Raw genomic sequence first — 27,584 nt, forward strand, 5'->3', positions numbered from 1 at the left:
CATAGATTTACAGTAGAAGGGACCTCTTTTTAAAGGTGAAGGAAACTGTGGCACAGAGAAGTTAAGAAGTGACTTACCCACAATCACACAGTTGTTGTTTTTGAATTGGCTTGAACCCAGGTCTTTCTGACTCCAAATCAGGTATACTATCCACTACAAGATACGTACATTTAAATAACTATGAGACAAGGCAGAGAGTGACAATGACAAAGGAGAAATCCAGACAAAGAGCCCTAAGAAATCCAAGGAAAGGTAGACAATTTTCAATTGCCCATATTTTCAGTTTTGGGAGAAAGAATGCTGTAGGAGCAAGTCACTATGAAAGGGTCAGGTAAGATTTCTTAAGGAGGTGGTATCTGAGCTGAAGGAATACATGGTAGTACTCCAGGCATGGGTGAGAGGATGCTAGGATGCTTATGAGTAGTGACAACAGAGATCAGGAAACCCAATAGCAAACTACTTTGTCTGGAATGCAAAATGCATGAAATTAGTCTGGCAAAGTAGGCTGTAGGTTAAATAGTGCAGGATCTTGAATGCTAGGCTGGGGACTGCATTCTCTCAAAGTTTTCCGGGAAGGGAATATTGTAGTCAGATTAGGAACATTATTTTAGTAATTAAGTGAGACAGGTACCCTAGGTACCCTAGTCTAACTTCATGTCTCAGGCTTGATGTAGACTTGTTGTGGGTGTACCATCCTAATCTTGTGTCTCAAGCAGAAGTACATGATTCAAACTGCTCCTGCTGCTTCCTCAAGGAAGTCCCTTTAGGGATCTCTCCTTCTCTCTCCTCTTCTTCCAAACCAGAGATTTAGGGCTGGACATCAGTTATCCAGTTTCTCAGGCCTGGAATATGACTATTTTTTTTAACATCCTGCCATGTTACTAAAGCAGCATGTGATCTTTTATTCAGTTGTTTTAATTCTCTCTCTTTTTTTTAACCACCTCACCTCCCAATCATAGGAGTTCCTTATAGGTCCATTGCAAAACTCCTTAGATCAACAAATTAAACAAGTATTTATTAAGCACTTCCCAAGTGCAGAGCACAATGGTAAACACTGGTTATGAAAAGAAAAGTCCCTACCTTCAAAGAGCTTATATTCAATTGGGAGAGATAACATGTATATAACTAACTAAATAGAAAGTAAATACATGGGGTGGGGAGCATTCAAGAAAGGATCCATGGAAAAAGTATCACTTAAGCAGAGTTTTGAAAGAAACAAGGGACCTATGCATCAAGTAGAAGTGCTTTCTAGACATAAGAAACAGCCAGTACAATGGTAGTTTTAAAAAGGAGAATGAGTTTTGTGTGAAGAACAGCAAGAACGCCAGTTTGTCTTTAGACCAAAGAGTGAAGGAAGGGGCACAACATAAACAAACATTAGAATGAAAGACTGGAGCTAGGTTGTAAAGGCTTTTAAGAAATAAACAGGCATTTATATTTGATCATAAAAATGACAAGAAAGCCTGGAGTTTACTTGGGGTGGAGTGAGGGTCCTGGAAGCCCTTTCAAGGACCATTCCCTCACTCCCAAATCATTAGTCTTGCTTTCTCATTATAGCCTTTTTGCCCCTGCTACTCTCCATCCCTCCCATTACGTTTATTCCATTCCCTGTATCTATACCTGGTGTCACCAAACCACATAAGAGCAAGATGGCAGCCATGTTCATTTTCAATAACGTATTACCCAGTCATAGACCCTTTCCAAAATCAAGATTTGTAGCAATGCACTCTCCTTCACATCCTAGCCCTCCCTCAGAACCTACAAATTCACCTCGTAGTTGCCCACCTAAAAAGGCAAGAATCACCCCTCCTCCTGGTACAGTGGCAAAACAAGGAGTTAGCAGTTACTTTTAGAAAGATTGCTAATTCATATCCTATATTCTTTCTCACATTTCCCTCTCCTCCAATGCCCTTTTCCTAAATCAAGCATCATTTCTCCAGGTTTGCAGATTAAAATCCCTTCTCAGCACCGCAGAGTTCCCCCTCATCCTTTCTTCCCAGAAGAGGCTTAATGCCCTAAATTATCTGATAAGGGATGGCCACATGATAATTAAATTGTTTTAGCCAACTCACCAATTTCAGTTTCTCCAAGTGTTGCCCCCCCCTTAGTTAACCGCAAATTCCTCCCAGCAGTAAGCTGAAGTGGTACTGAGCATGGGAGACTGGGGAGCTGCTATTTGGAAGGCTCCCATTCCAGGATTGGTTCTGCCCGAGTCGCCTCCTCCAATTAGAAACCTGGGTTGTTGCCAGGCAGAAATGATGTATCAGATTGGGTAGAAAAGCTAAAGTCTGGGAAATTTCTGGTAGGTATGAGCCTGAAAATTAAGAATAGACCTTTGCAGGGGGGAAAAAAAATTCTTCCCAGAGAACAAACATCCCCAGCCATTCTCTTCCTCTACAAATGCAAAAGCAGTTCCTGTGTTTTCTCATTACTGAGAAACCAATGGATCTATATAGTCTTCTGGAATCCTGGCTAAGAGATCATGTAGTCCAATCTCTACAAAATATATATAACACCATGATCTGGAAAGGGCGAGTTATTTGCCTAAGATCATGAGAAGGCAAAGAAAAAAGAAATTTAGGGATGTAAATTAGCCAGTCAACATGAATAGAATTACAGAATGACTGCAGTTAGGAAAGACCTCAAGACTCTAATCTAACTCCTGCATTTTGCAGCTGAGGAATCCAGAAAGAAATCCCTTGTTCAGGGTCACACAGCGTAGCTCCAAATTTGGCACCCAGTCTAGATGGTGTTTGTTGGGAAGGGAGGGAAAATTGATCACAGGATCAAAGCTGGAAGGGTCCTTAGAAGTCCAAACCTTCCTAGGAAGTGTTAAGAAGTGGGATCTGATCCCTGGTCTTTCTGACCCAATGTTCTATCAACTATGCCAGTGGTTCTTAAGTTTTTTGGTCTCAAGACTCCAATATAAACATTTTATTAAGCTCCATCCCCACCCTCCCTCTTTTGTTTATATAGGTTATATCAATCAATATTTAATATTATGAAAATAGTTTTGACCTCACAAATCCCATGAAAGGATCTTGATTACCCCTAGGGATCCTTGGACCACATTTTGAGAACCACTGAACTACATCTATTGCGCATGTTGCAAAATACGGAACATATTCCAAAGCCCAACTGAAATTACTTTTTCATTACCCAGCTCATTTGACAGATATTTATTCAGCAGAAGTAATGTAGTGTATCTATCATTGTGAGATATGCAAAACATGGCCCTTGCCCTCCATAGCTTACAGTCCAGTTGTGGGATGGTGGGGGATATGTACACAGGAAACAGCTAATTAGCAATACAAGGTACTATCTAAGAAGTGCCACCACATGGTACATACAAGAAATTACATCAGGACAAAGGAAAAGACAAAGTCATTGTGGGCGGGAGCAGTTGAAGAAGACCTCTTGGAAGAGGTAGGACTTGAGATGGGCTCTTTGATGGGCAAAAGGGAAAAGGGCATTCCAGGCCTAGGAGACTACTAAATATATGAATAAGCAATGATCCTGGTGTCAGGAAGGTGGAGAAACAATGCTTAGATTAATTTGGTAGAAGCAGAGTTTGTTTTGGATTGTTAGGTCATGGCATTGCGTTGAATAAGCAAAGAATTGTAGAAGACCGTGGATGCTAGGTTAAGGAGCCAGGACTTTATCCCCTAGGAGGTAGGTAGCCATTTTATTCCCTTCTCTAGCTTTAGAGAACTGGAGATCTGATTGTGGACCTCTGAGGCACCTTGGTATCTTTACCCTGAAGGGAAGGAATCTGGACTGAAATTGCATGAGAGGGAACAAGCGACAAAAAAAAAAAAAAAAAAAAAATTAAGGCCTTATTGGAGAAACTCAGAGTCAGGGTTGGAAAAGCACCAGAGACCGGGGGGATTTCTATATACAGACAAGAACAGAGCACCTACGAGACCACTGGCCTTTGAGGTGAGGAGGGGTGCTAGACCCAGTCACAGGAATAAGACTCTGGGCTCAGTTACATACTCAAAAGAAGAGATTCACAAAGGTGATTTATTGATCTTGATAATTTCCCCAAAGTCAAATGGGTCTATGTACACATTCGGACATCAGGACTTGAGATTAATACCTTGACAGCCATGGGGAAACTCATCTGCAAAGCCCTGCACAAGACAGAGTATGAACTTGGGACAGGACCTCACCTAAGGGCTTCACATAATCAATATGTACAAAGAGAAATGGATCCCCACTGGCACCTGGGATCTGTGGATTCCTTCTTCAGTCATCCTAAAGCCCCTCGGTCTGAAAGAAACCCTATGGGAGTTCCATTTTCTTCCATATATCATATTTTAATTTGTATTTTGAGGAAATTGTCTCTTTACTACACAGAGAAAGGCTGATTGGGAGAGGTGGAGTTTGGAATAGAGGGTTGAGAAGCAGCTAACCGGATGAGGACAGGTATTATGGGGAATGGAAGAAAGCATAGGAAAGGAGACCAAAGAAATGAATTTTGCAAGACTCAAGGATTTTATCAACATGACCTAGAACTCCAATGGCATTGGAGTGACTTTGGGGGAAGAGAAATTGAGTAAGTAGAATTCACACCTAGAGTCTTGGGGAAATTTACCACTGCACGGAGAAGGGAGCCCATCAGAAATGTCATAAATGGGACAGTTCAAGTAACAGGACTAGCCTTGGTACAAGTCTACGTGGGGGCCATGAAACTAAGGGGCATAAAGACTGGCAGTAGGCACGAAGACCCTCCTCTCTCCTGCTCCTGATTTCCTAGCCTAGAGGACACCTTCTCCCCTCAGTGAAGCTTGTTCCTTCCCGTGAAGGGGAATCAGAACACTGGGGGAAGCAAGGGGCCAGAGAGAGGATCTGTGTGTGTACGTGTGTGTGTGTCTCTCTCTCAGGGTTTCAGAACGAGACTTGTTCCCAGCCAATTGAGCCAAAAGAAGGGAACTAAACGCCTTGTAAAGGATGCTGAGAATGTATAGATAAGTTCCTGTGATTCGGCATTGGTGAAGGTCACTGTACCCCCATCATAATCCAGAGCAATCCCTACTCTTCTGGGTCGCTGGGCGAGGAATAACTCTGCTTCAGGATTAGTGTTAACCCATACGCCTGCCGAGGACAGTCGCAGGGCCCATACCCCATCCTCGGGGCTCAGGCGGAGCTCCCCTTTCTTCCTCACAGTGTCTCTGGCAACACCCACCAGACAAGATTCCTGAATGACGTCATCGTCTTCCAGATCATCTTCATCGTCATCTCCGCCGGAATCGTCATCCTCATCTGTCTCCCAGTCCTCCTCGGCCTCCCCATATCCATTCTCTTCCTCTTCTTCTTCCTCTTCTCCTTCTTCTTCTTCCTCTCCTTCCTCTTCCCCCCATCCTTCCCTCTCCACTACCACTTCCCAGTAAACTTTGCCCCAGGTGAAACCCTTACTACCCAGAACTGCAGGCTCAGGATCAAACTGCTGGGGGTGTTGGTATAGACTCCGATATATATTGGTAAAGGACACACTCTTCCAGTCCTCAGATAATATGAGGTATCCACTGGCTGTCTGGGGATCCAAGGTGACGTTCACTGTGGAGACAAGGGGGAAAAGCAGTAGTTGTGGGGGTTGGGGGGCTAAGAAGGGGGGGTCTTAGGGGTATCAGTCCCACAGGATTTGAGACCATTCTATTGAGAACCTGGGGACAGAGACAGCACTTGGCCTTAGGACAAACTTGTCTCTCTTTTCCAGACTTAATGATGCCATGAGAATTATATGAAAGTCAGAAATGGGAAAAGGATCAGGAAGAGGGAGGGACAAGAAACACAAATCTATGAGGAAAGAAGGTAACCTGAAAAATTAAGCATGGATAAAAAAAACAGGCTGAGGCAGGGAGGGACACAGTAAATTACGATCTTTATGTCTCTTAGGAGTCAGGATATAGAAGGTGGGATTCCTTGAACCCCACTGCAAAGGTAGGGAGTGGGGGCAGCTGGGTGGCTCAGTGGATTGAGAGCCAGACCCAGAGATGGGAGGTCCTAGGTTCAAATCTAGCCTCAGATACTTCCTAGCTGTGTGACCCTGGGCAAGTCACTTGACCCCCATTGCCCACCCTTACCACTCTTCTGCCTTGAAAATAATACACAGTATTGATTCTAAGATGAAAGGTAAAGGTTCTAAAACATAAATCAATCAATCAAAAAAGGCAGGGATTTAGGTAAAATGTAAATAATGGCTTATGGCTATGTAGTACTTTACCATTCATAAAGTCTTTTACATATACTATAGCATTTGATAATATATGTAAGGACATTCTAAGGGAAAAACTTTTGCCACAGAAAGGGAAAGAGTAGTTGTGAGAACTTTACGTAAGAAGAGTTTTCCTTATTTGAGAACATTCTTCTGCTTCTCTTTCCTGGACACTCACCTGTCTTATATTCCAAGACTCTCAGCAGCTTCCCTGGTAAAAAGGAAAGAGGCAACGATGAGAACTTGACCCAGAAACATGAAAGCAAGGAATGAAGGTTGGGGGTGGGGGTGGTCTGTAGCAGAGTAATCTCTATTACCATTTAAATGACATAGCTCAGGGACCCCAAAGAAAGGCAGAGAAGGACAAGACAACATCTTAAGCTTGACTATGAGGCCAGAGAAGGATGAGAATCAGAAATCAGTTAAATATTTGGGGGAAGGGTACTAACTGCCACCCCCAACATTTACCTTGAAATTCTCTCAGGCCTTTCCGCAAAGAATGAAGTTTATCAGAGAATTCTCCGGTTCTTTTCCTAATAGCTGGAGCAATGGGTTTCCCACTCCAGAACTTCTTCCGTGGATATCTAAGAAAAAAATGGCATGAAGCAAGGTATCCCTTTTCCTGGTAGAAACCTTCCTAAAGGTTGGGGCACATCCTTCACATCAGGAGCAGCTGGAAAAGGCTTCATGATAAAACTATTACAGAAAGGGCAAGACCAAACTTCTGTTTTGTATGGTTCAGGGTCCACATAGATAGCTCTCAGAGGGGTTCTTAGTGCTAGAAGACTTTTCTCTGTTTCTACTCTATCAAGAACAAGACCACAGGGGACAGCTAGGTGGTTCAGCAAATAGAAACCCAGGCCTGGAGATGGGAGATCCTGGGTTCAAATCTGGTTCCAAGCACTTCCTAGTTGTGTGACCCTGGGCAAGTCACTTCACCCCCCCCCCCCCCACTGTCTAGCCCTTACTGTTCTTCTGCCTTAGAACCAATACACAGCATTGATTCTAAGACAGAAGGTAAGAGTTTTTAAAAAAAAACAAGACTACACAGACATGGGACACAAGAGCAATGGCTTCCTTTGCACTATCTATACTCTCACACTATGGCATTTCAAAAGCTTGTGGTGAATAAAAATGGGTCAAAAATGTAAAAAAGGATACAGGCACAAAGGAATGATGTATATTGTGAAAAATAAGTTCTTTTACCTGATCAGGAAGTCTCTGGTGTCCTAGAAAGGAAGGAAATACACAATGAGCATTAACTCACTGATAAAAGAGAAAGTTTACTCATGTTTAAAGGTAAGACCATTTAAAAACAGGAAATAGGGACAACTGATTGGGTGATTTCTTGAGTCAATCAGCATTTGTTCCTGTCAAAGAGTGTTATAGAACAGTCACTGACAATCGTGTTATATAGGAAGTCTTGGAATATTCTTAGCTAGAAACTGTCAAGCTCAAATTTCATAAACAGATGGCCTTGGATCTGATTTTGAGTGGCTGATCTTAGCCAAAAAGAGATTTCTCATTCTAAGATATCTCCCTCCCTTGGAGTCTGCCACCTATTTTATCCATTCAAGGACTTCTTTTCATACTCTCTCAGCCATGAGTAAACTCCACTGTTTAATCTTTTCAGTTGTGTCCAACTCTTTGTGACTGCATTTGGGATTTTCTTGGCAGAGAGAATGCAGTAGTTTGCCATTTCTTCCTCTAGTTCATTTTATAGATGAGGAACTGAGGGTTTAGTGACTTGCCCAGGATCGCACAGCTAGTATCTGAGCCAGATTTGAAGCCAAGTCTTCCTGATTTCAGGCCGGGCACTCTGTCCACCTCACCACCTATCTATCCCCTTCAGTAAACTAATCCTTGCTAAAGGTATTGGCTCATAACAAGATAAGAGGTAATAAGATCCTTTCCAGGTTTAAGACATTCCATGAGTCCCTGAATTAAGTAAGGTACCTCTAAATAAAGGGATCCATGAACATTGGTTTATTTTTTTAAATTTAACATTTATATTTCAGCATAATGGGCTTCCTTTGTAATACTATGTATTTGAGTTTATGCATTTAAAAGCATTATGAGTAAGAGACCATAAACTTCCCTAAGGTACTAATGGGGAAGAACCCTTGCTTTTAAACTACCCATTGTAGAGTATCAGTCTGCATTGGTAAAGTGAGTTTCATCATCCAAGGGCTCCATGAATAAGTCTCTAACACTTTGCTACCATTTTTATTTCAGCCAGTGTCCTTCTAATCTATAGTCTGTAACCTGGCAAACCACCTGGCCCCATCCTCTGTATTCTGTATGACTATGGTCAGGTTCTCCCTCAACCTTTTTTTCTCCTAACTAAATTATCCTTGTCTCTCTTCCCCTTTTCTCATACCGTTAGCTCTCTATTTCTCTGTCTCTCTTCTGTCCCTTCTCTGATATTCTTCTCTCTAGAAATGGGAGCCAGAAGTCATAGAAAGCACCTAATTTGCCTACAGAGTTAATTTTCTATTAATATGCCTGACATCCAAGGACCTCAACAATTTAGCTTTATCTCATAGTCTCAACACACTCTAGAATCCAACCAAAGTGATGTACTGTCTCCCAAATGCCCTGTCAACCCTGGGACACTCTGGGTCCCTCCCCTGCTCTGACCAGCAGTTTGCAATCACCCCTGTTTGTGGACAGAGGTAACTGCAAAGGTCACTTTTGTGACCTTGTCTTTGTTACTCTCCAGCACTCCCCACCTGCAGCTCACTCAGCTATTCTGTGTACCGACTATATGCCCTCCTGCTATTTCCTATGATTATGCCTTCTAAGAACTCCCTTCTCCCCTTCCTCCCCAAGTATCTCTGTCTGAATAAGGTCATGTGTTGTCCAGAACTGCGATTCCTAAACAAATATCTTACATTATTTACTGATCACCTAGCCAATCTGAATTTTTCCAGGCTGATAGCCCCATGCATTCTTCCCTCTCCTAAGTTTTGTTCATCAAGTTCCCCATGCATGAACATCCTGCCTCTCCCTCTTTGTGTCTTGAATTCCTACTCCCCTTTTAAAAGTAAACTCAAATATCAGCTTTTCCTCCATGAAACTTTTCATGAACCCAGACTTTCAATCCTCTGCCTTGCCTAATAGGTAAAAACAATGGCCGAGAGAAACAGGGGAGCCTCCTGCTATGGAATGTTGGGAAGAATAACTCCCCTTTGCATTTCTACAACAACTTTTGCTTCTTTTTTTTTTTGAGATTAATTGTTTATTATTTCTAGAATATTATGCATGTTAAAGAGACTCTCAAATTGAGATTTTGACAACCTTCTGGCAAATCTTTAGCTTGTGAACAAATAATTATAACACATACACATATCTACTCCAAGCAAACTGTCTAAATTCATGGGAAATGTTCTTTAAATAATATAATAGCCCATGAATCCTAAAACAAAGAACATAGGTAAGAAATGTCTACAATATTTTAGTTAATATTTTATTTAATATCTAATATTTACTTATTTAATATTTAGTATAGTATTTTAGACAAAGAGTTGAAGGCAGACTCCTTGGCTATGGGTAAGACCTAGTTTTCCATTGGTCACAAATGGACAGTGTTGGTACAATAATACACACAAGTGTACTCTGTTACTATTAACAAGATGGGGCAAGTTTTGACAGTAGTGATTGACTAATTTATTGTAGCTCATATAATATCCCTTGGAAGCAAATAAAGCCTGTCTTACAAATAGGAGAAATTAAGGTCCAAAAAAAACTTAAAAATTTTTTTTCTAAAGTAAAGCCTAAGCAGAATAAGTTGTGACCCAGTCTTGTCAGTGACAACAATTATACTACCTTATACTTTATATTTGTATACAATGATGTGTGTATGCCTTATCTATAGGCAGGGTGAGGAATTATTATTCTCGTTTTATATATGAGGAAATGAAGGCCCAGAAAAATGGAAAAGAAAGGACTTGAATCTAGATCTCGACTCCCAGTCAAGCATTATTTCCATCAAAACAAACTCTCTCTCAAGGCACTGCGGGGCTTCCTTTTCTGTAAGGAGTCTCTCACCTGCATGAGCTCTGCAGCGGGCTGCTGGGCCTTCCCCTCCAGTTCTGAGATCACAGCCCCGAGCCTAGTGACCTCCCCAGAGGTCCTGAGGTTGTACTTCTCTCTCCCCTCGATGATCTCCCGCTCTATTCCCTCAAGTCGCTCCAGCAGATGCTGTTCTCGGTCTCTCAGGAACTGATGGCCCTGTGCAAACTCGGAGACAATATTCTGCCTCTCCATCTGGAGTTTGGTCTACAATGGACAAAGTACATATATAGATACAAGGCTAATATAAATATGTCTTCCTAGGAATCACAGGAACATAGAAGTGATCTCTTATGGTCATCAAACCCAACAATCTGATTTTACAGATGAGGAAACTGAAGTTCAGAGCTTGCCTGAAAGCAAGTAATACAGTTGATTAGTGGAAGAGTCAAGAGTAGAACCAATCAGTTATCTAACTCCTAAGTCCAATGCTTTTTCAATAAAATTGGATTTCACTACCCTCCCCAAACCACTCACAATGGCTGCCACCGAGGACGGTCTTAATGATGCCTCCCTTTAAATCAGTCCATGTCAACCCATGTCAACAAGCAGTCTGTCTTGATTCATCCCATTCAAGTTAGCTCACCTCTCTCCTTTGCATTCCTCCCTTCATCACTTACGCTATTTAACTGAATTCCTATATTTCAAATTCTTTTCCCTCCTCTTTTTTTACCTCCTGGTTTCAGCCTGGCTTCCTTCAGGTCCAAAATTGAGGGAATTGAAGGGATTAGGGCAGCTAGGGATTTATTGTGGGAACTGAGTAAAACACACTGACTCAATTCTGGGGGTAGTTCAGTTCCCTTTCTATTCAACTATGGGTCTAGTCCAATTTCTGTCTTGTGAAAATCCTTTATTCAATTGTGAGAACTAGAAGAAAATCTTATTGCATTATTTGAACCTAGCCCTGCATGCTTAAAAGCTGGACTACCTCTACCTCTGTTTAAAGACCCCTTAACCAAGGAACCAGAAATCCAGTTAGATCCAGAAATTTATGCAAGTTTTTTGATTTGATGCAGTTTTCTCAGTTTTACTTCTCAAGCAATTCATGTGTCTTATCTGAAAAATGACCTCATTCAGATAAATCAGTTTATTGTTTCCATGTTCCTTTGATTGTTTACAGATACTTGGGGGAGAGGGACCTCTTTTTCTGAATTCAAGGAACTGTACTGTGTAATTAGGACTTGCTCCCCAGAACTCTAAATCCCAGCTTCCTATGTTCCCTCTCACATTACATGCTAACATAAGTAGGGAAGATATAAGTTTGGTGTAGCTCTGCCCTTTGGTCTCTTCTCCCTTGATCGTGGTTTGTGGAGGTAGGGTGAGTCCCAGGCAGGAGAATTTTTCAAGTTTTTACTTTTGTTCTTGTATTTTTCCTACTTCGAGTGAATATTAATAAGTCTTACAAAATATAATACTCGGGAGTTATTGGATATTAATTTAAATCTTACATTGTAGCGACCAGAAGTCTGGAGTTTAGAATCCTTGCTCCTCTCTAAGTTGGTAGAGCAAATTTTTTTTTTTTCAATTTTAAACCCTTAACTTCTGTGTATTGACTTATAGGTGGAAGAGTGGTAAGGGTAGGCAATGGGGGTCAAGTGACTTGCCCAGGGTCACACAGCTGGGAAGTGTCTGAGGCTGGATTTGAACCTAGGACCTCCTGTCTCTAGGCCTGGCTCTCAATCCACTGAGCTACCCAGCTGCCCCCGAGCAAATTTTTTAATAGACAAAAAGACAGATTAGTTTTAAAAGCCTCTGTTGCCCTCACGGCTCTTCCTCTCCCACCAGTCACTGCTATTGCTGTTGCTGCTGCTGCTACTGCTATCACTGCCACCCATGTTTGACCAGACACTGGCAGGGGGTCCTTGTAAGCCGCTTTCTGCTCAGCTAGTAAAGTATAAATACACACACACACACACACACACACACACACACACACACACACACACATCTCAAACTAGCACTAGCTGCTTTTCAACAAGGGAACACAGTGTGGAGTAGCCCCTTACACATTATCCACCCAACCCCAGTCTGGCTAATCCAGAGGACTTCCATGCTCCTAGCTGTGGGGCTGAGGACTGAGGTGTCACGTGGCCACTGGTTTTTACCCCTAGTGGGGAAGGGAAGGAAGAATACTCTTCCAAACCTCTTAACTTTACTCCTAGCCAGTACTAGACTAGTGCCACCTACAGACAGGAAGTAGAATTGCAAGCATGGCCCAGTTTCCTGCCTATCTCAAACAGCTCCTATTTCCAAAGAGCCTTACAAAAGTTTTAGGATGTCTTTTCTTCCTGGGTGCACTTGTCCTTGCTGTTAGTTTGAGTAATTTCAAGATTCAGAAGGGAGAGTCATTCTCCTTACTATCTAAGCATGCCCACCCTCTGCAACACATCCAATATGGGGTTTGTCCATACTATGCTCAGGGCAGGTATGGGGAATCCCAGAAGTATGACCAAAGGAATCTAAATGGATCATGATACTCAGGAGGGGAAGGAACCTTAAAGAGTTTGGAGGTGAATTTTTAGCCTTTTCAGACTCCATTGACTTATGGATGTTAACTGTTTCATTTTATTCCCCTCAAAATAGTGAAGAAGTCTCTGTAACACAGCTATCAGAATTGAAAAAAAGGACTCTTGGACTAATTGCTCACATGTGCAACCTTCTATTGATACTATACAAATTCTATTGATATTGGGTGCCTGTATCCTGTCACATATATTGTATTTGCTGATTGTTTTAAGATTTAATTTTGTTTTTTAAGTTCACATATGAATCTAATCTATACTATTCTCTTATACTATGTCATTTTTAGCTACTGTGTTTTGGTCATTTAGCTATATATTCTGTTACATTGTCTTTATTTGTATCTCCCCTATCACCGGACTGGAGAAAATAACTTGGACGAACCCTTTTCCTTGGCAAAACCATAGGTATTTATGAATGCTGGGTTTGTCACCAGATTCATCCAGGTCACATACTGCCTTAACAGCTTTCTGTTCCTTTTTGCCTTTACTAATTGTCACATAGATGATGATTGATGGACTCCATCAAACTGGTTACATCCTGTATACAACCTTTGGAGAATTTAATGAGCTAAATCTCTCAGTTGATTTTTTTAAACCCTTTCCTTCTGTCTTGGAGTCAATACCGTGTATTGACTTGGCTCCAACGCAGAAGAGTGGTAAGGGTAGGCAATGGGGGTCAAGTGACTTGCCCATAGTTGCATGATTCATGTTCTTGCTCTATCTCCTTCCATCCCCTCATCTCCTAGTAGCTGATGCACATTTCCACTGGTTTCTTCCTGTGTCATCGATCAAGACCATATGTAATGTAGAAGATGGCAGGATGGAATTCCTGCAAAATATAGGGTCAAGCATTTCTTGAAAGAACTGGGGGCATCCATCTTGGCAGAATTCCATCCTGCCATCTTCTGCATTACACATATCATTGACAATTGTTCTAGGGTGGTCATTAAGAGTCTACATCCTGGGGCAGCTGGGTAGCTCAGTGGATTGAGAGCCAGGCCTAGAGACAGGAGGTCCTAGGTTCAAATCTGGCCTCAGACACTTCCCAGCTGTGTGACCCTGGGCAAGTCACTTGACTCCCATTGCCTACCCTTACCACTCTTCCACCTATAAGTCAATACACAGAAGTAAAGGGTTTAAAATTAAAAAAAAAAAAAAAAAAAGAGTCTACATCCTAATCTTGTCTGCATTGACCCATGTGTTCAAGCAGCTGTTTTTCCTCTATGTTTCTACTCCTGTAGTTCTTCCTCTGAATGTGGGTAGCTTTCTTTTCCATAAATCCCTCAGAATTGTCCTGGATCATTGCATTGCTGCTAGTACAGAAGTCCATTACATTCGATTGTACCACAGTGTCTAAGTCTCTGTGGATAATGTTCTACTGGTTCTGCTCCTTTCATTCTGTATCAATTCCTGGAGGTCTTTCCAGTTCACATGGAATTCCTCTAGTTTATTATTCCTTTTAGCACAATAGTATTCCATCACCAGCATATACCACAATTTGTTCAGCCATTCCCCAATTGATGGGCATACCCTCGTTTTCTAGTTTTTTGCTACCACAAAAAGCACAGCTATAAATATTTTTGTACAAGTCTTTTTATCTATGATCTCTTTGGGGTACAAACCCAGCAATGGTATGGCTGGATCAAAGGGCAGTCATTCTTTTAGTGCTTTTTGGGCATAGTTCCAAATTGCCATCCAGAATGATTGGATCAATTCACAACTCCACCAGCAATGCATTAATGTCCCAGTTTTACCACATCCCCTCCAACATTCATTACTCTCCCCTTCTTTCATTTTAGCCAATCTGCTAGGTGTGAGATGATACCTCAGAGTTGTTTTGATTTGCATTTCTCTAATTATTAGAGATTTAGAACACTTTCTCATGTGCTTATCGACAGCTTTGATTTCTTTATCTAAAAATTGCCTATTCATGTCCCTTGCCCATTTATCAATTGGAGAATGGCTTGAATTTTTGTACAACTGATTTAGCTCCTTGTATATTTGAGTAATTAGACCTTTGTCAGAGATTTTTGTTATAAAGACTTTTTTCCAGTTTGTTGTTTCTCTTCTGATTTTAGTTGCATTGTTTTTGTTTGTACAAAAACTTTTTAATTTAATGTAATCAGAATTATTTTACATTTTGTAATTTTTTCTAACTCTTGCTTGATTTATTGTTATTATCGACGGTAACTAGAAGAAGTTTACATAGAGGGAACAGTGACAAATTGTATAGGATGAAATGTCAAGATAGATAGATAGATATATACATATATATATGTATGTATAAATATATACAAAACTAGAGGGGGGGAAAAAGAAGGTAATATTAAGAAAATTGGGAAAACAAACAAAATGGAGTAAATTTATATTCCATAAAGAAGGGCATGGGGCAAACAGGGAAGAATAACAATACAGTGGAAGGGTAAAGAGGTTGGAGAGAGGAAATATTTAATACTTAAGTGCATTGAAATCAACTTAAAGAGGGAAGAACAATCAGATCCACTGGGGCAGAGAATTGATTCGCGCCCTATAGAGAAGTAGAAGGCTAACAAAAGGACTAGTGGGGAGGGAAACAACACTAGGAAGGTGTGGGGGGTGGGGTGTAGCTTAAAAAGACCCTAAAGGCAGCTGGGTAGCTCAGTGGAGTGAGAGTCAGGCCTAGAGACAGGAAGTCCTAGGTTCAAACCCGGCCTCAGACACTTCCCAGCTGTGTGACCCTGGGCAAGTCACTTGACTCCCATTGCCCACCCTTACCAATTCCACCTATGAGACAATACACCGAAGTACAAGGGTTTAAAAAAAAAAAAAAAGAATACATGGAGAGGCAAACCAAAAACTAGTTGGAAATTAAATAATATGATTCTCCAAAATAAGTTAGTGAAAGAACAAATCTTAGAAACAATTAATTTCATTGAAGACAATGACAATGATGAGACTTCTTACCAAAACCTATGGGATGCAGCCAAAGCAGTTCTAAGGGGAAAATTTATATCATTGAGTATATATATTAACAAATTAGGGAAGGCAGAGATTAATGAATTAGGGATGCAACTTAAAAAACTAGAAAATGAACAAATTAAAAATCCCCAGATGAAAACTAAATTAGAAATTCTAAAAATCAAAGGAGAAATTAATAAAATCAAAAATAAAAGAACTATTGAATTAATAAATAATACTAGAAGCTGGTATTTAGAAAAAAAAAACAGATAAATTAGACAAAGTACTAGTAAATCTAATAAAAAAAAGGAAAGAAGAAAACCAAATTAACAATATCAAAGATGAAAAGGGAGACCTCACCTCTAATGAAGAGGAAATTAAGGCAATCATTAAAAACTATTTTGCCCAATTATATGGCAATAAATATTAGCAATCTAGGTGAAATGGATGAATATTTGCAAAAATATAAATTGCCTAGATTAACAGCAGAAGAAACAGAATACTTAAACAATCCCATAACAGAAAAAGAAATTGAACAAGCCATCAAAGAACTCCCCAAGAAAAAATCACCAGGGCCTGATGGATTCACAAGTGAATTCTATCAAACATTCAAAGAACAACTAATCCCAATACTATACAAATTATTTGACATAATAAACAAAGAAGGAGTCCTACCAAATTCATTTTATGACACTAACATGGTACTGATTCCAAAGCCAGGCAGACCAAAAACAGAGAAAGAAAACTATAGACCAATGTCCTTAATGAATATATATGCAAAAATCTTAAATAGAATACTAGCAAAAAGACTCCAGCAAGGGGCAGCTGGGTAGCTCAGTGGATTGAGAGCCAGGCCTAGAGACGGGAGGTCCTAGGTTCAAATCTGAACTCAGACACTTCCCAGCTGTGTGACCCTGGGCAAGTCACTTGACCCCCATTGCCTACCCTTACCACTCTTCTGCCTCGGAACCAATACACAGTATTGACTCCAAGACGAAAGGTAAGGGTTTAAAAAAAGACTCCAGCAAGTAATCATGAGGATTATTCACTATGATCAGGTGGGATTTATACCAGAAATGCAAGAATGGTTTAATATTTGGAAAACCATCCACATAATTGACCATACCAACAACCAAAGCAACAGAAATCACATGATTATCTCAATAGATGCAGAAAAAGCCTTTGACAAAATCAATACTCATTCCTATTGAAAACACTAGAAAGTATAGGAATAGAAGACCTTTCCTAAAAATAATAAACAGTATATATTTAAAACCATCAACAAGCATTATCTGTAATGAGGATAAATTAGATCCCAATAAGATCAGGAGTGAAACAAGGATGCCTATTGTCACCTCTATTATTTAACATTGTACTAGAAACACTAACAATAGCAATTAGAGAAGAAAAAGAAATTGAAGGTATTAAAAAAGGCAATGAGGAGACTAAGCTATCACTCTTTGCAGATGATATGATGATCTACTTAAAAAATCCTAGAGAATCAACTAAAAAGCTAGTAGGAATAATCAACAACTTTAGCAAAAATGCAGGATACAAAATAAATGCACACAAATCATCAGTGTTTCTATACATTTCCAACACATCACAGCAGCAAGAGTTAGAAAGAGAAACACCATTTAAAATCACCCTAGACAATATAAAATACTTAGGAATCTATCTACCAAAACAAACACAGGAATTATACAACCACAACTAAAAACGCTTTTCAAACAATTAAAACTAGATCTAAACAATTGGAAAAACATTGATTGTTCATGGGTAGAACTAGCTAACATAATAAAAATGACCATTCTACACAAATTAATTTACTTATTTAGTGCCATACCTATCAAACTACCAAAAAACTTTTATACAGAATTAGAAAAAACTATAACAAAGTTCATTTGGAAGAACAAAAGATCAAGAATATCAAGGGAAATAATGGAAAAAAAGTGAAGGAAGGTAGCCTAGCAGTACCAGATATTAAATTATACTATAAAGCAGTGGTCATCAAAACAATATGGTACTGGCTAAGAGACAGAAGGGAGGATCAGTGGAATAGACTTGGGGTAAGTGATGTAAGCAAGACAGTCTATGACAAACCCAAAGAGCCCAACTTTTGGGACAAAAATCCACTATCTGACAAAAACTGCCGGGAAAATTGGAAAACAATATGGGAGAGATTAGGTTTAGATCAACATCTCACACCCTACACCAAGATAAATTCAGAGTGGGTGAATGACTTGAATATAAAGAAGAAACTATAAGAAAATTAGGCAAACACAGAATAGTATACTTGTCAGATCTCTGGGAAAGGAAAGATTTTAAAACCAAGCAGAAGTGATTTTCAGATATCTAGTAGCACCACTACCTCTGACTGATCATTTGCCTACCTTTGCACAAGAGGTAAGGGTCCATTTAATAGTTGAAGTGAAGTACTGTAGCACTATTGTATACCCTACCTCCACATTTATAAAAATGTAATGGTTGAGATATCAGAAGTGATTTTCACTATTGTAGTCCTCGCCTACACATTACAATGGATGGGACATATGGACATGCCTTTTATGCTGTTACAGTCTCATACCAAAGGAGGGAGGTTTCCCAAGGGGCTTGGTTACCCTGTGATGGTTTATAATCTCATCCAGGAAGTGGAAAGATTTTCCTAAAGGGGCTCTGTATCCCCTAGACAGGTTTTTATAATTGTAACTGTTCAGCTTACTCCATCTTTTCACCAGAATGATCTATATTCTTGGTGATATTTTAGACCCAAAAGATTTTCATCTTTTTTTTTTCAGGAGTACAGAGGTTTTTCTCGGCTCTTCTGCCAAATTCATGCCAAATTTGGAATGATGGCAGTAATAGACTTTGCTATAAATATCTCAGCCAAGGTTGAAAGATTGGCTAGATCTGGAGAACTTGTGACAAGTATCCATGAACTTCAGTGGCTATAGAGGCTCATGTGAATCCTAATGATAGCAGGCTTGTTTACTATTATCATTAAATAGGCTATTATGATTTTGGTACTTCTTTGAATGTGCATTAGCTGCTGTACTACTGTTTTAAAAAGCTGTTACTTGGTGAAAATTATGTGCACTCACACTGTAGATCATGGCCAAGTTAAAAAGGAAATGGATCTCATTTTTGGGTGAGAAACCTTTGTATTCTGCCTCTACTTGGCTGACACCTTGTCATGGAAAAATTGTATCATTGTTTTTCCTTGTATATGCAATAGAGTATTTGAGTTCTTTTTTTCTCTCATTTTTTGTACTTGAAGCACATGTTACCAGTATTAATAGTTTTTTGATTTTGCACTAGGATAAGTTTAAAATGTTCATTAGCCCTAATGTCAATGCATACCCAAAAGCTTTACATTATGGAAACCTGCCATTGATTGTTAAATACTACGGGACTTTGATTAATGATTATGTCTGATTCCAGGTGAAGGGATCACAAAAAAGCCACTACACAGTGCCAAGGAAGCACAAAGTTAATCTGCACAGGACAAGGTCAAGGAGACCAACCAATCCCAGTGGGATTGATGAGATTCTGCACCAAGACAGGGGACTTGAACTTATTTGAGGGTTCAAGGAAGCAGCTGTTTGCAAAGTCAGATGCAAGATTCCCTCATGCCAGATCCAGACTTCTACCAAGTACCTCAGTTTGGCTGCCATTTTGGCTCCCCTATCCCTGAGAGCAAAGGTAAAATCAGACTATGGAATGATATTTCCCTTTCTGCTTCAAAATCTAGTCCCTTTTCTGTCTTTCACAGTGCAGCAATTTTCTGTAGTCCTGGCTGCATATTATATATTTTAAAGTGCATAATTGCTACAGGCTTGTGGGATATAAATCACTTTAATTGGGCCCTGATTCAAGGACCTGTTATAGGTTTATTTTTCCTTCCTTAGAATTTTTGCACATGAGACTTTGATATTTTATATTTCATCCAGAAGTTACTTTTTCTCTTTTATTTGTGTTTTATTTTTTGACATTTGATTCATATACCTTATAACTCAGTCTTGTGTCCTGGAGTGATCCATGTATTGGTCAACATCCTCCTCAAGGGAGATTATATTATTGTCATAAAATTCTAGATTTATAAAAATGTTTCTTGTTCGAGAGTAATTTTATGATAAGAAACTTGCTACCTCCCCAAATCAAGATAGTGAACTGTTTAGAGAAGGCACCATAAGGAAACCTGCAGAAACCACACACTGCACCAAAAGATCCAAAATGAACTTTGGGATGTAGTGAAATTGAACTGTGGGGGGTAGAACACATTTATTTTGAATGTAAACTCTTCTGTCAAAGGGGATTGTCCCCTAATTGGCTTTTTGTCAATGTGCCTAGCAATTATTGGTTTTGTTCTCTTTCTTATTTACCTCTTATCCCCAAATTATTGCAATTTCCCCTTAGAAACTGCAATATTGTATGTACCTCTAGTTACAGATCTTTAGAGATATAAGTTGGTTATATGTATTGATTCATTAGGGAAACTAGGCATGTAAATCTGGGAGATTTCTACTAAATTCCAGCTCCCCATGTTCCTTCTCACATTATGTGCTAACCTAGGGAAGATATAAGTTTGTGTAGCTCCACCCTCTGGCTCTTTTCTCCCCTGATTGAGGTTTGTAGAGGTGGGGTGAGTCCCAGGCAGGAGAATTTTTCTCACTTGTCTTTACTCAGACATTTACTTTTGTTCTTGTATTTTTCCTACTTCAAGTGATTATTAATAAATCTTATAAAATATAATTCTTGGAGTTATTTGATATTAATTTAAATCTTACAGTACCTGTTAATTCTCCCCATTTCAACTTGGAAAGAACCCAATCTTGATTATGTAACTGTATTGTCTGTACAATTACAGGTACCTAATTGTAATGGTATTGTTTCCTTTTAATTAACTGACTATATTCGATTGATTTTAATGTATAAAAGTCTGTCTCCCCCTGTATTTGAAGTCCATCCCTAAGCTGAGGTCCCAGTTTGTTCAGCAATTGCCACACATTGCTTAAAAAACCAATAGGCTCAAAGATCAAACTTTTGTTTTCTGTCATTTCATCTTTCACCTACCACAAAGTCCCACTTTCTGCCAGAAACCTTTCCCAAATACCTGCCATGTTAGTACCTTCCCTCTACTGATTATCTTCAATTTAGTTAGTCAATATCTTATTTGTACACAGCTGTCTTTACAATGTCTTCTCTGTTGGACAGACCACAAGCTCCTTGATAGCAGAAATTGTCTTTTCCCCTTTGCTGTAGCCCCAGTCCTTAGTACCGTACTTGGCATATTGTAGGCACTTAATAAATGCAAACTGACTGATTGAATTCACTAGCCAAATTTATCTTTCCCTCCCTTTTCTCCTGAAATACTTATTATCTATTTACTGTAATGTTTAATTCTTTTTTTTTAACCCTTACCTTCCACCTTAGAATAAATACCATGTATTGGTTCCAAGGCAGAAGAACGATAAGGCTAGGCATGGGTTAAGGGACTTGTCCAGGGCCACACAGCCAGGAAATGTTTGAGGTCAAATTTGAATCTAGGACCTCCCATCTCTAGGCCTGGCTCTTAATCAGCTGCCCCCTGTAATGTTTATTCTTAAGTGTTTATTATTGTGAAATGTTTAGTAGTCTTTTAACAGAAACACAGTGAATGTGCCTAGATGCCTGGCTTGAAAGCTTCACTTACCAGCAGGTGCTGAATTTCAGTTTCCCCCTTCATCTGAAAGCTCTGAACCCTCTCTTTGTCTCTCCTTAGGGTGCCCAGGTGACTCAGGATTTTTTCCTGTGGGGAAAAAAAAAGAAAATAAAGGACAATTGGGATCTAATTTGAGACCTAGAGCAGAGTTAGACTGGACTATAAAATCATTCCCAATTTAAATTGTGTGAATTCTTGACGGCAGAGGGTCCTGGGTCTGACTGGCACCAATTCTTACAGGGAAAGATAAAGGTTTGCGACCATCCTTCTGGCCAGAAGTTAACTGAGCCCGGGAGCCCAAAGTCTTACCCGGTGGGGCTGGGCAGCCTTCTCGATGAGGATGGCCGTGTGGTATTTGTGCTCTCTGGACTCACGGCACATCACACACAGGAAGCGCCCATCATCCTCGCAGTAATAGTGTAGCTTCTCCTTGTGCCGTTCGCACTGCATCATGGTTGTGGGTTCGGGCCGCTTCTCCTTCGCTTCTCTCCCCTTTTCCACGTTGAGTCTCTCAATATTCTGCACGAGGCTGGCCAGCTGCCAAACTGGCCGGATGTTATCTTTCTTAAAGGACTTCTTGCAGAGTGGGCACGATGGGCGGCCCCCTGGGGGGGCTCGGATGTCTATGACACAACCACGGCAGAAGACATGGCCACAGTCGATGGTCACCGGGTCCCTCAGGTAGTCGAGACAGATGGAGCACGTCACCTCCTCTTCCAAGGTCCTCAAAGGGGCCGAGGCAGCCATGGTACCTGTTCCACAGCACTGATCTCTGCTCAGTGGATGGGCTCCTTTTTCCTGTAGACCAGAGGATGGAATCAAGAGTATGCATGGGAACTTATTAAACTGGCAAAGATCTGGAGGAAGAAAAAGTGGACGCACAGTCAACAGGGAAAAGTTAAACAAATGGATTATACAGGGATGTAATGGAATATTATCAGGCACAAGTAATTACAAATGTGAAAAACACAATTAGACTTGCTGAAATAGAGGCAAGAAAACAATGAGCAAGATGACAACAGTATAATTTAAAAGAATGGGGGGCAGAGGGGTGGCTCAGTGGATTGAGAATTGGGCCTTGAGATGGGAAGTCCAAGGTTCAAATCTGGAGTTAGACACTTCCCATCTGTGTGGCCTGGGCAAGTCACTTAACCTCCATTACTGCTCTTCTGCCTTGGAACCAATATACAGTATTGATTCTAAAATGGAAGGTAAAGGTTTAAAACCAAAAAAAAAAAAAAAAAAAAAAGAAGAGAATGACAAAACAATACCAACACATTGTGTAATTATAATGACCAAACTTAGCCCTCAGAAGAAATGTACCTTCCTCTCTTCAGTGGAGAAAAGAGAAAATATGGGTTGCGCAAGTTGTCAAAAAGTTTTGTCCACCTGGTTTTCCCCCCTCTTGTTACAAGGGAAGACTCAGTGGGACAGGAAAGGGAAGGGAGAAGTATAATTGGAAATGCCTGTAATGTAAAAATAAAAGCATTACATTTGAAAATTAAACTGAGACAAAAGCATGATCAATTTGTTAGGCTAGCAATAACCAATAAATTGGGGCAACAGTTTCTCTCAACAACCCAAAACCACAAAGTAGGGCTTACTAACTTTTATATAGTTTTGAGAAGTAAAAGAGAACAAAGCACAGCAAACATCACAGATGGAAAACAATATGATTAGTTACAAAATCTTAAGTTTCAGAGGCAGTAAAAACAATATGATTGGCTAGATATTTGGGAATAGCAACAACCCCTCCTATCTTGTTGTCAAGGAAAGGTTGATACTCCATCTGCTCATTAGTGAAACAGAAATAAGAGACTTCTTGGCACCCACCTGCATTTTGTTAAGACTTGTTAGTAGAATAACAGATCTCTTTTAAATTATGCATTGGTATACAAGGTTTGTTAGTAAGATAACAGATGCCCTTTAAGTGGAGCTAGAGATAATGTCCTGAGATTCCAACAGGACAGCTTAAGGGTATAAAAGATAATAAATTTCTTCTAATCAAAGTGACTTACAGGCAAACTGAACTTTTAAACCTTAATTCAGAATCAGAATTGAAGGTTGAATTTTAAATCCATAGATTTCTGAACTTAATTTAGAGACAAAGAGGCTTGGAATAGACAGTTATATAAAATACAGAAAAGGACTAATTACAGGAGCAAGTAGGTGACTTAGCAGATAGAGGTAGGCCTTGACAATTCCTAGCTTTGTGATGCTGTAAAGCCACTTAACCCCAATTGCTAGTCCTTACCCCTCTTCCACCTTGGAACCAATACTTAGTATAGATTCTAAGACAGAAGGAAGGGTGTTTTTTGTTTGTTTGTTTGTTTAAGGGATTAATTACAGAATAAAAATATTTTTATAAAAATCATAATTTTTTAAATTAATAAAACAATTTAAAAGATTGCACATAGGAGAGTAACAGGTGTCAATCACACTCAAAAGCACCTACTCCAAATAGTCAAAAAGCAATCAATCAATTGGCATATACTGAGTGTCTAGATAGAATGTGCCTAGTATTGTATTCACTTAAGGGTAAACTATAGGATAAGATGCAACATAATTCCTTACAGTGCCTTACATAGTAGGTATTTAATAACTCCCCCTCCCCATTAAGGCCCCCCACCATTAGACAATAATAATTTGTACTAAAGGACTTCATAATATGCATGACCAAAAAAAACAAATTCCCTCACTGGCTATGTCCAAAAAGATCTGTCTAATTCTTTAAGTCCAATCCCTCTCTGGCAGGAAGGACAGCAAGCACGCTTCAACTTCTGTTCTCTGAAATCTTGATTTGTCATTACATTGATCAGACTTCTAAAGAATTTCAAAGTTGTCTCTGTATTGTGGTCACTGTACAAATTTTCCTCCTGGTTCTGCTCACTTCATTCTGAATCAATTCAGAAGTCTTCCAAGTTTCTTCTAAAATTATTCAGCATTTCACATGGCACAATATTGCATTACATTCAAATATCTTTAATTTAGTCATTGCTCAATGGGCAAGCACCCACCTTGTATTCAGTATTTTGCTATGAAAGGAGATGCTATATTTTTGAATATACAGGCCCTTTCCCTCTACATGCTCTCTGGGTTATATGCCTAGTAGTGGATCAAATTTTAGTGACTTTGGGATATAATTCCAAATTGTTTTATAGAATGGATGGACTGATTAATAGTTTCACTAAAAGAACATTAGTACATCTGTTTTCCCAGGAGCCTATCTAACATTGATCATTTTCCTCTTTTGTCATCTTTGCAAATCTTATTAGCATGACTTCACAGATTCACTAACTTTCATTTCACCAATTATTATTGTAAGTTATTATTTATTATTAAGTAAATTGTAATGATCACAAATCACATTATTAGTGACTTGGAATGTATTTTCAGCTTGAGTTTCTACCTCTGAATAGTGCCTGTTCTTATCCTTTGACCATCAATCTAAATCAGTCCTATATATAGAAAGTATCCCCAAAGTCTTAAATTAAGTTTTAATAGCTTATAATAATTGATATGTTGGGAAACATTTTCACTGCATTGGTTTTATTTGGGCAAAAACTGTTTAATTTTATATATCAGAATTATCTGCTTTATGTTGTTAGATAATGATCATTTTCCAATACAGTGAAATAAATCCTTCTATATAACAACAAAAATGAGCAAACAAAACTATCTAACAATGGAACTGAGCCAAACAGCAAGGGCAAAATTCCAAGGTGTAGACCCCAAACTTTAGAGGAGGAGAAAAAGTATACTCTCTGGAACTATTTTCATTGCAATCAATTCAGAAGCCTTTTAATGTTTTTTTACATCACTTTTACCATAAAATATATGGCCTCCTTGGTTTTGATTTCTTTGCTATGTCAATTCATACGTATATTTCAGTGTTTATCTGAATTCTTCATATCTGTCATTTTTTCAATAACCTGCATTATGTTCCTCTCCACAAGTTGTCTAGTCACTCCCCAAATCAATGGGTACCTGCTTTGTTCCCATTTTTTTACTACCACAAAGAGAGTTGGCTAGGAATATTTTTTAATATATGGCACTTTTTTTGTCATTGACCTCCTTGGAATTTAAGTCCAGGAGTGGAATCATTAGGTCAAAGAGCATGAGCAGTTTAGTGACTTAATTCTAAAATGCTTTCAGGTGTTTGCACCAATTTGTACCTTTATCAATACAAGTGCGTCTTGGGCCCCACATTCCAACATTGAATATTCCACTCTGATGTCTAGAGGAGGTAAAATCTTAAATGTATTTTAGTGAGCCTTTTGAAAATTGTATATATCCTTTGACAACTTATCTATTGGAGAATGGAATTTAGTGTTCCAATTTCCTATATATCTTGGCTATCAGACTTTAATCATATATATTTGATGCAAAAGATTTTTCTCCCAACTGACATTTCTCTTCTTATCCCAGCTACACTGATATTGTTTGTGCAAAAGCTTTTCAATTTTATCTAGTCAAAATATTTTATTTTCTGTTTTATGATCTTCTTTGGTAGGCACTATGATAAGGATAGTAATTCAGATCTGGAGTTTGGAAACTTGAGAAATACATTTCTGAAATGATGCTTAAATCAATGGCATCAGACTGATTTTTTTAAACCCTTACTTTCTTTCTTAGGATTGATAACAACTATCAGTTCCAAGGCAAAAAGAGTGGTAAGAGCTAGGTAACAGGGGTTAAGTGTCTTGCGTAGGGTCACACAGCTAGGAAGTGTTTGAATCTACATTTGAACCCAGAACCTTCCATCTTCAGGTCTGGCTCTCTGTTCATTGAGCCACCTAGCTGTCCCAAGACTGATTTCTTAATAAGGCCTGCTACGATTTATTAAATGTAATCCAGCTAGATCATATTAGTAAATTGTTGGCTTAACTACCCATCCCCCTAAGCCCACAATTTTGAAAGATTTCTTTCTGTTGTGAGTTAAGTCCTGTTCTTCACTTTGATTCTCAGAATCAATCTTTTCTCAAATTTTCTCAAATCAAATCAAAATTTCTCAAATACAAACTTTTTCACATGATGTTAAACTAAGATGTTGATGTGATCAATAGCCTATTAATCAATAAACTTTTATAATGCCTAGCCAATTAGAGAAAAGGAATGTCTGGATTCTAGTTGCCCATTCCAGGAATCACAATTTCCCTATTCTTGACTTGACTCAAGGTACCTAAAGTATGGTAAACTCACTCATGGAAAACCAATATAATTTGTAGTTAGCATCCTCTGCGTCAATCAATCAGAAATCAATAAACACCCATGTTACTAAGATTTTGTAATTTGCCTCAATTCCTCTTTACTGTCCATAAAAGAGCTCTGTGAACACTCCAGTGTTCTTGGCTACTGAGGAGTCTCAGGCCCCATTTACTGACAACTGGTAGCTTTGCTAATAAACTGATCCTGCTTAAAACCTTTCTGCCTCCATTTCTCATTTATCAAAAATTTTTGCTGTAATTTTTGCTTGATTTATTCAAGTTTTGCCTTTAATACATACTAGTTATATAGCATATCCAAGTTACTTAATCCTTTCGCCAGCTCCTAGGAGTCCATGGATTTATTGAATACTGTTATTTGCTTCTGCTTCTCTAGTCTGTTCCACTGATTTATTTACCTTTCTAACTAGTACCACGTAGTTTAATTTTGATGATTATCTCATGATAAAACAGAGTGTTCCAAGTCTAGTAAAGTTTAAAACTGCACTAAGGCTTTTGGGACACCCAAAATGAGATCTGGTGGAGCTAGGCCCAGTGCATTCCCTTTTTTAAATTATTTAATCTTGCATTCTAAGCTTTTGGTTCCTATGAACAATTTTGTTAGTTTGACTTTTTCTGATGTTAATCCAATAGTATCATCCTTTTTTTTATTACATTAGCAAAGCACAACTATGACCAACCCCCATGTTTCTCCAACTGCTTATGTCTTCCTCTATTTCTTTAAAGAGTGTTTTATAGTTGTATTAAGAAAAGTTCTCTGGTCCTGGCACTCAAACATTAGCACCCAAACATTTCAAGCATTTTGTAGTAATTTTGAATGGATTTTAACAACATGACCTTGAAGCCAGGAAGATGTAGTTCAAGCATTGTCTCTGACATATATTGACCGTATAACCCTAGGCAAGTCA

The 27,584-nt window shown here is 39.1% G+C and overlaps 1 protein-coding gene across 1 annotated transcript; it reads right to left on the reverse strand.

Moving 5' to 3' along the window:
• Window positions 1-3,583: 3,583 nt before the first annotated feature.
• TRIM26 (tripartite motif containing 26) lies at window positions 3,584-22,221 on the reverse strand. Its single transcript, XM_044677004.1, has 7 exons — window positions 21,761-22,221; window positions 21,443-21,538; window positions 10,268-10,498; window positions 7,424-7,446; window positions 6,686-6,801; window positions 6,396-6,428; window positions 3,584-5,559 (listed from the first exon to the last, which is right to left on the reverse strand). The coding sequence occupies exons 1-7, from the start codon at window positions 22,196-22,198 to the stop codon at window positions 4,883-4,885; spliced, it is 1,614 nt and encodes a 537-aa protein (XP_044532939.1). The 5' UTR covers window positions 22,199-22,221; the 3' UTR covers window positions 3,584-4,882.
• Between the last annotated feature and the right edge of the window lie 5,363 nt (window positions 22,222-27,584).

This window comes from Gracilinanus agilis, chromosome 4 (assembly GCF_016433145.1).
Source record: "Gracilinanus agilis isolate LMUSP501 chromosome 4, AgileGrace, whole genome shotgun sequence".
In the NCBI taxonomy this organism is placed as follows: Eukaryota; Metazoa; Chordata; class Mammalia; order Didelphimorphia; family Didelphidae; genus Gracilinanus; species Gracilinanus agilis.

Coding starts and splice junctions, on each gene's coding strand:
- TRIM26 (XM_044677004.1), bottom strand. CDS start 22,198: ATGGCTGCCTCGGCCCCTTTGAGGACCTTGGAAGAGGAGGTGACGTGC. Junction 10,499..21,442: donor CTGAAATTCAGCACCTGCTG/GTAAGTGAAGCT, acceptor TGTCCATTGTAG/ACCAAACTCCAGATGGAGAG. Junction 7,447..10,267: donor CCGCTGCAGAGCTCATGCAG/GTGAGAGACTCC, acceptor CTTCCTTTCTAG/GACACCAGAGACTTCCTGAT.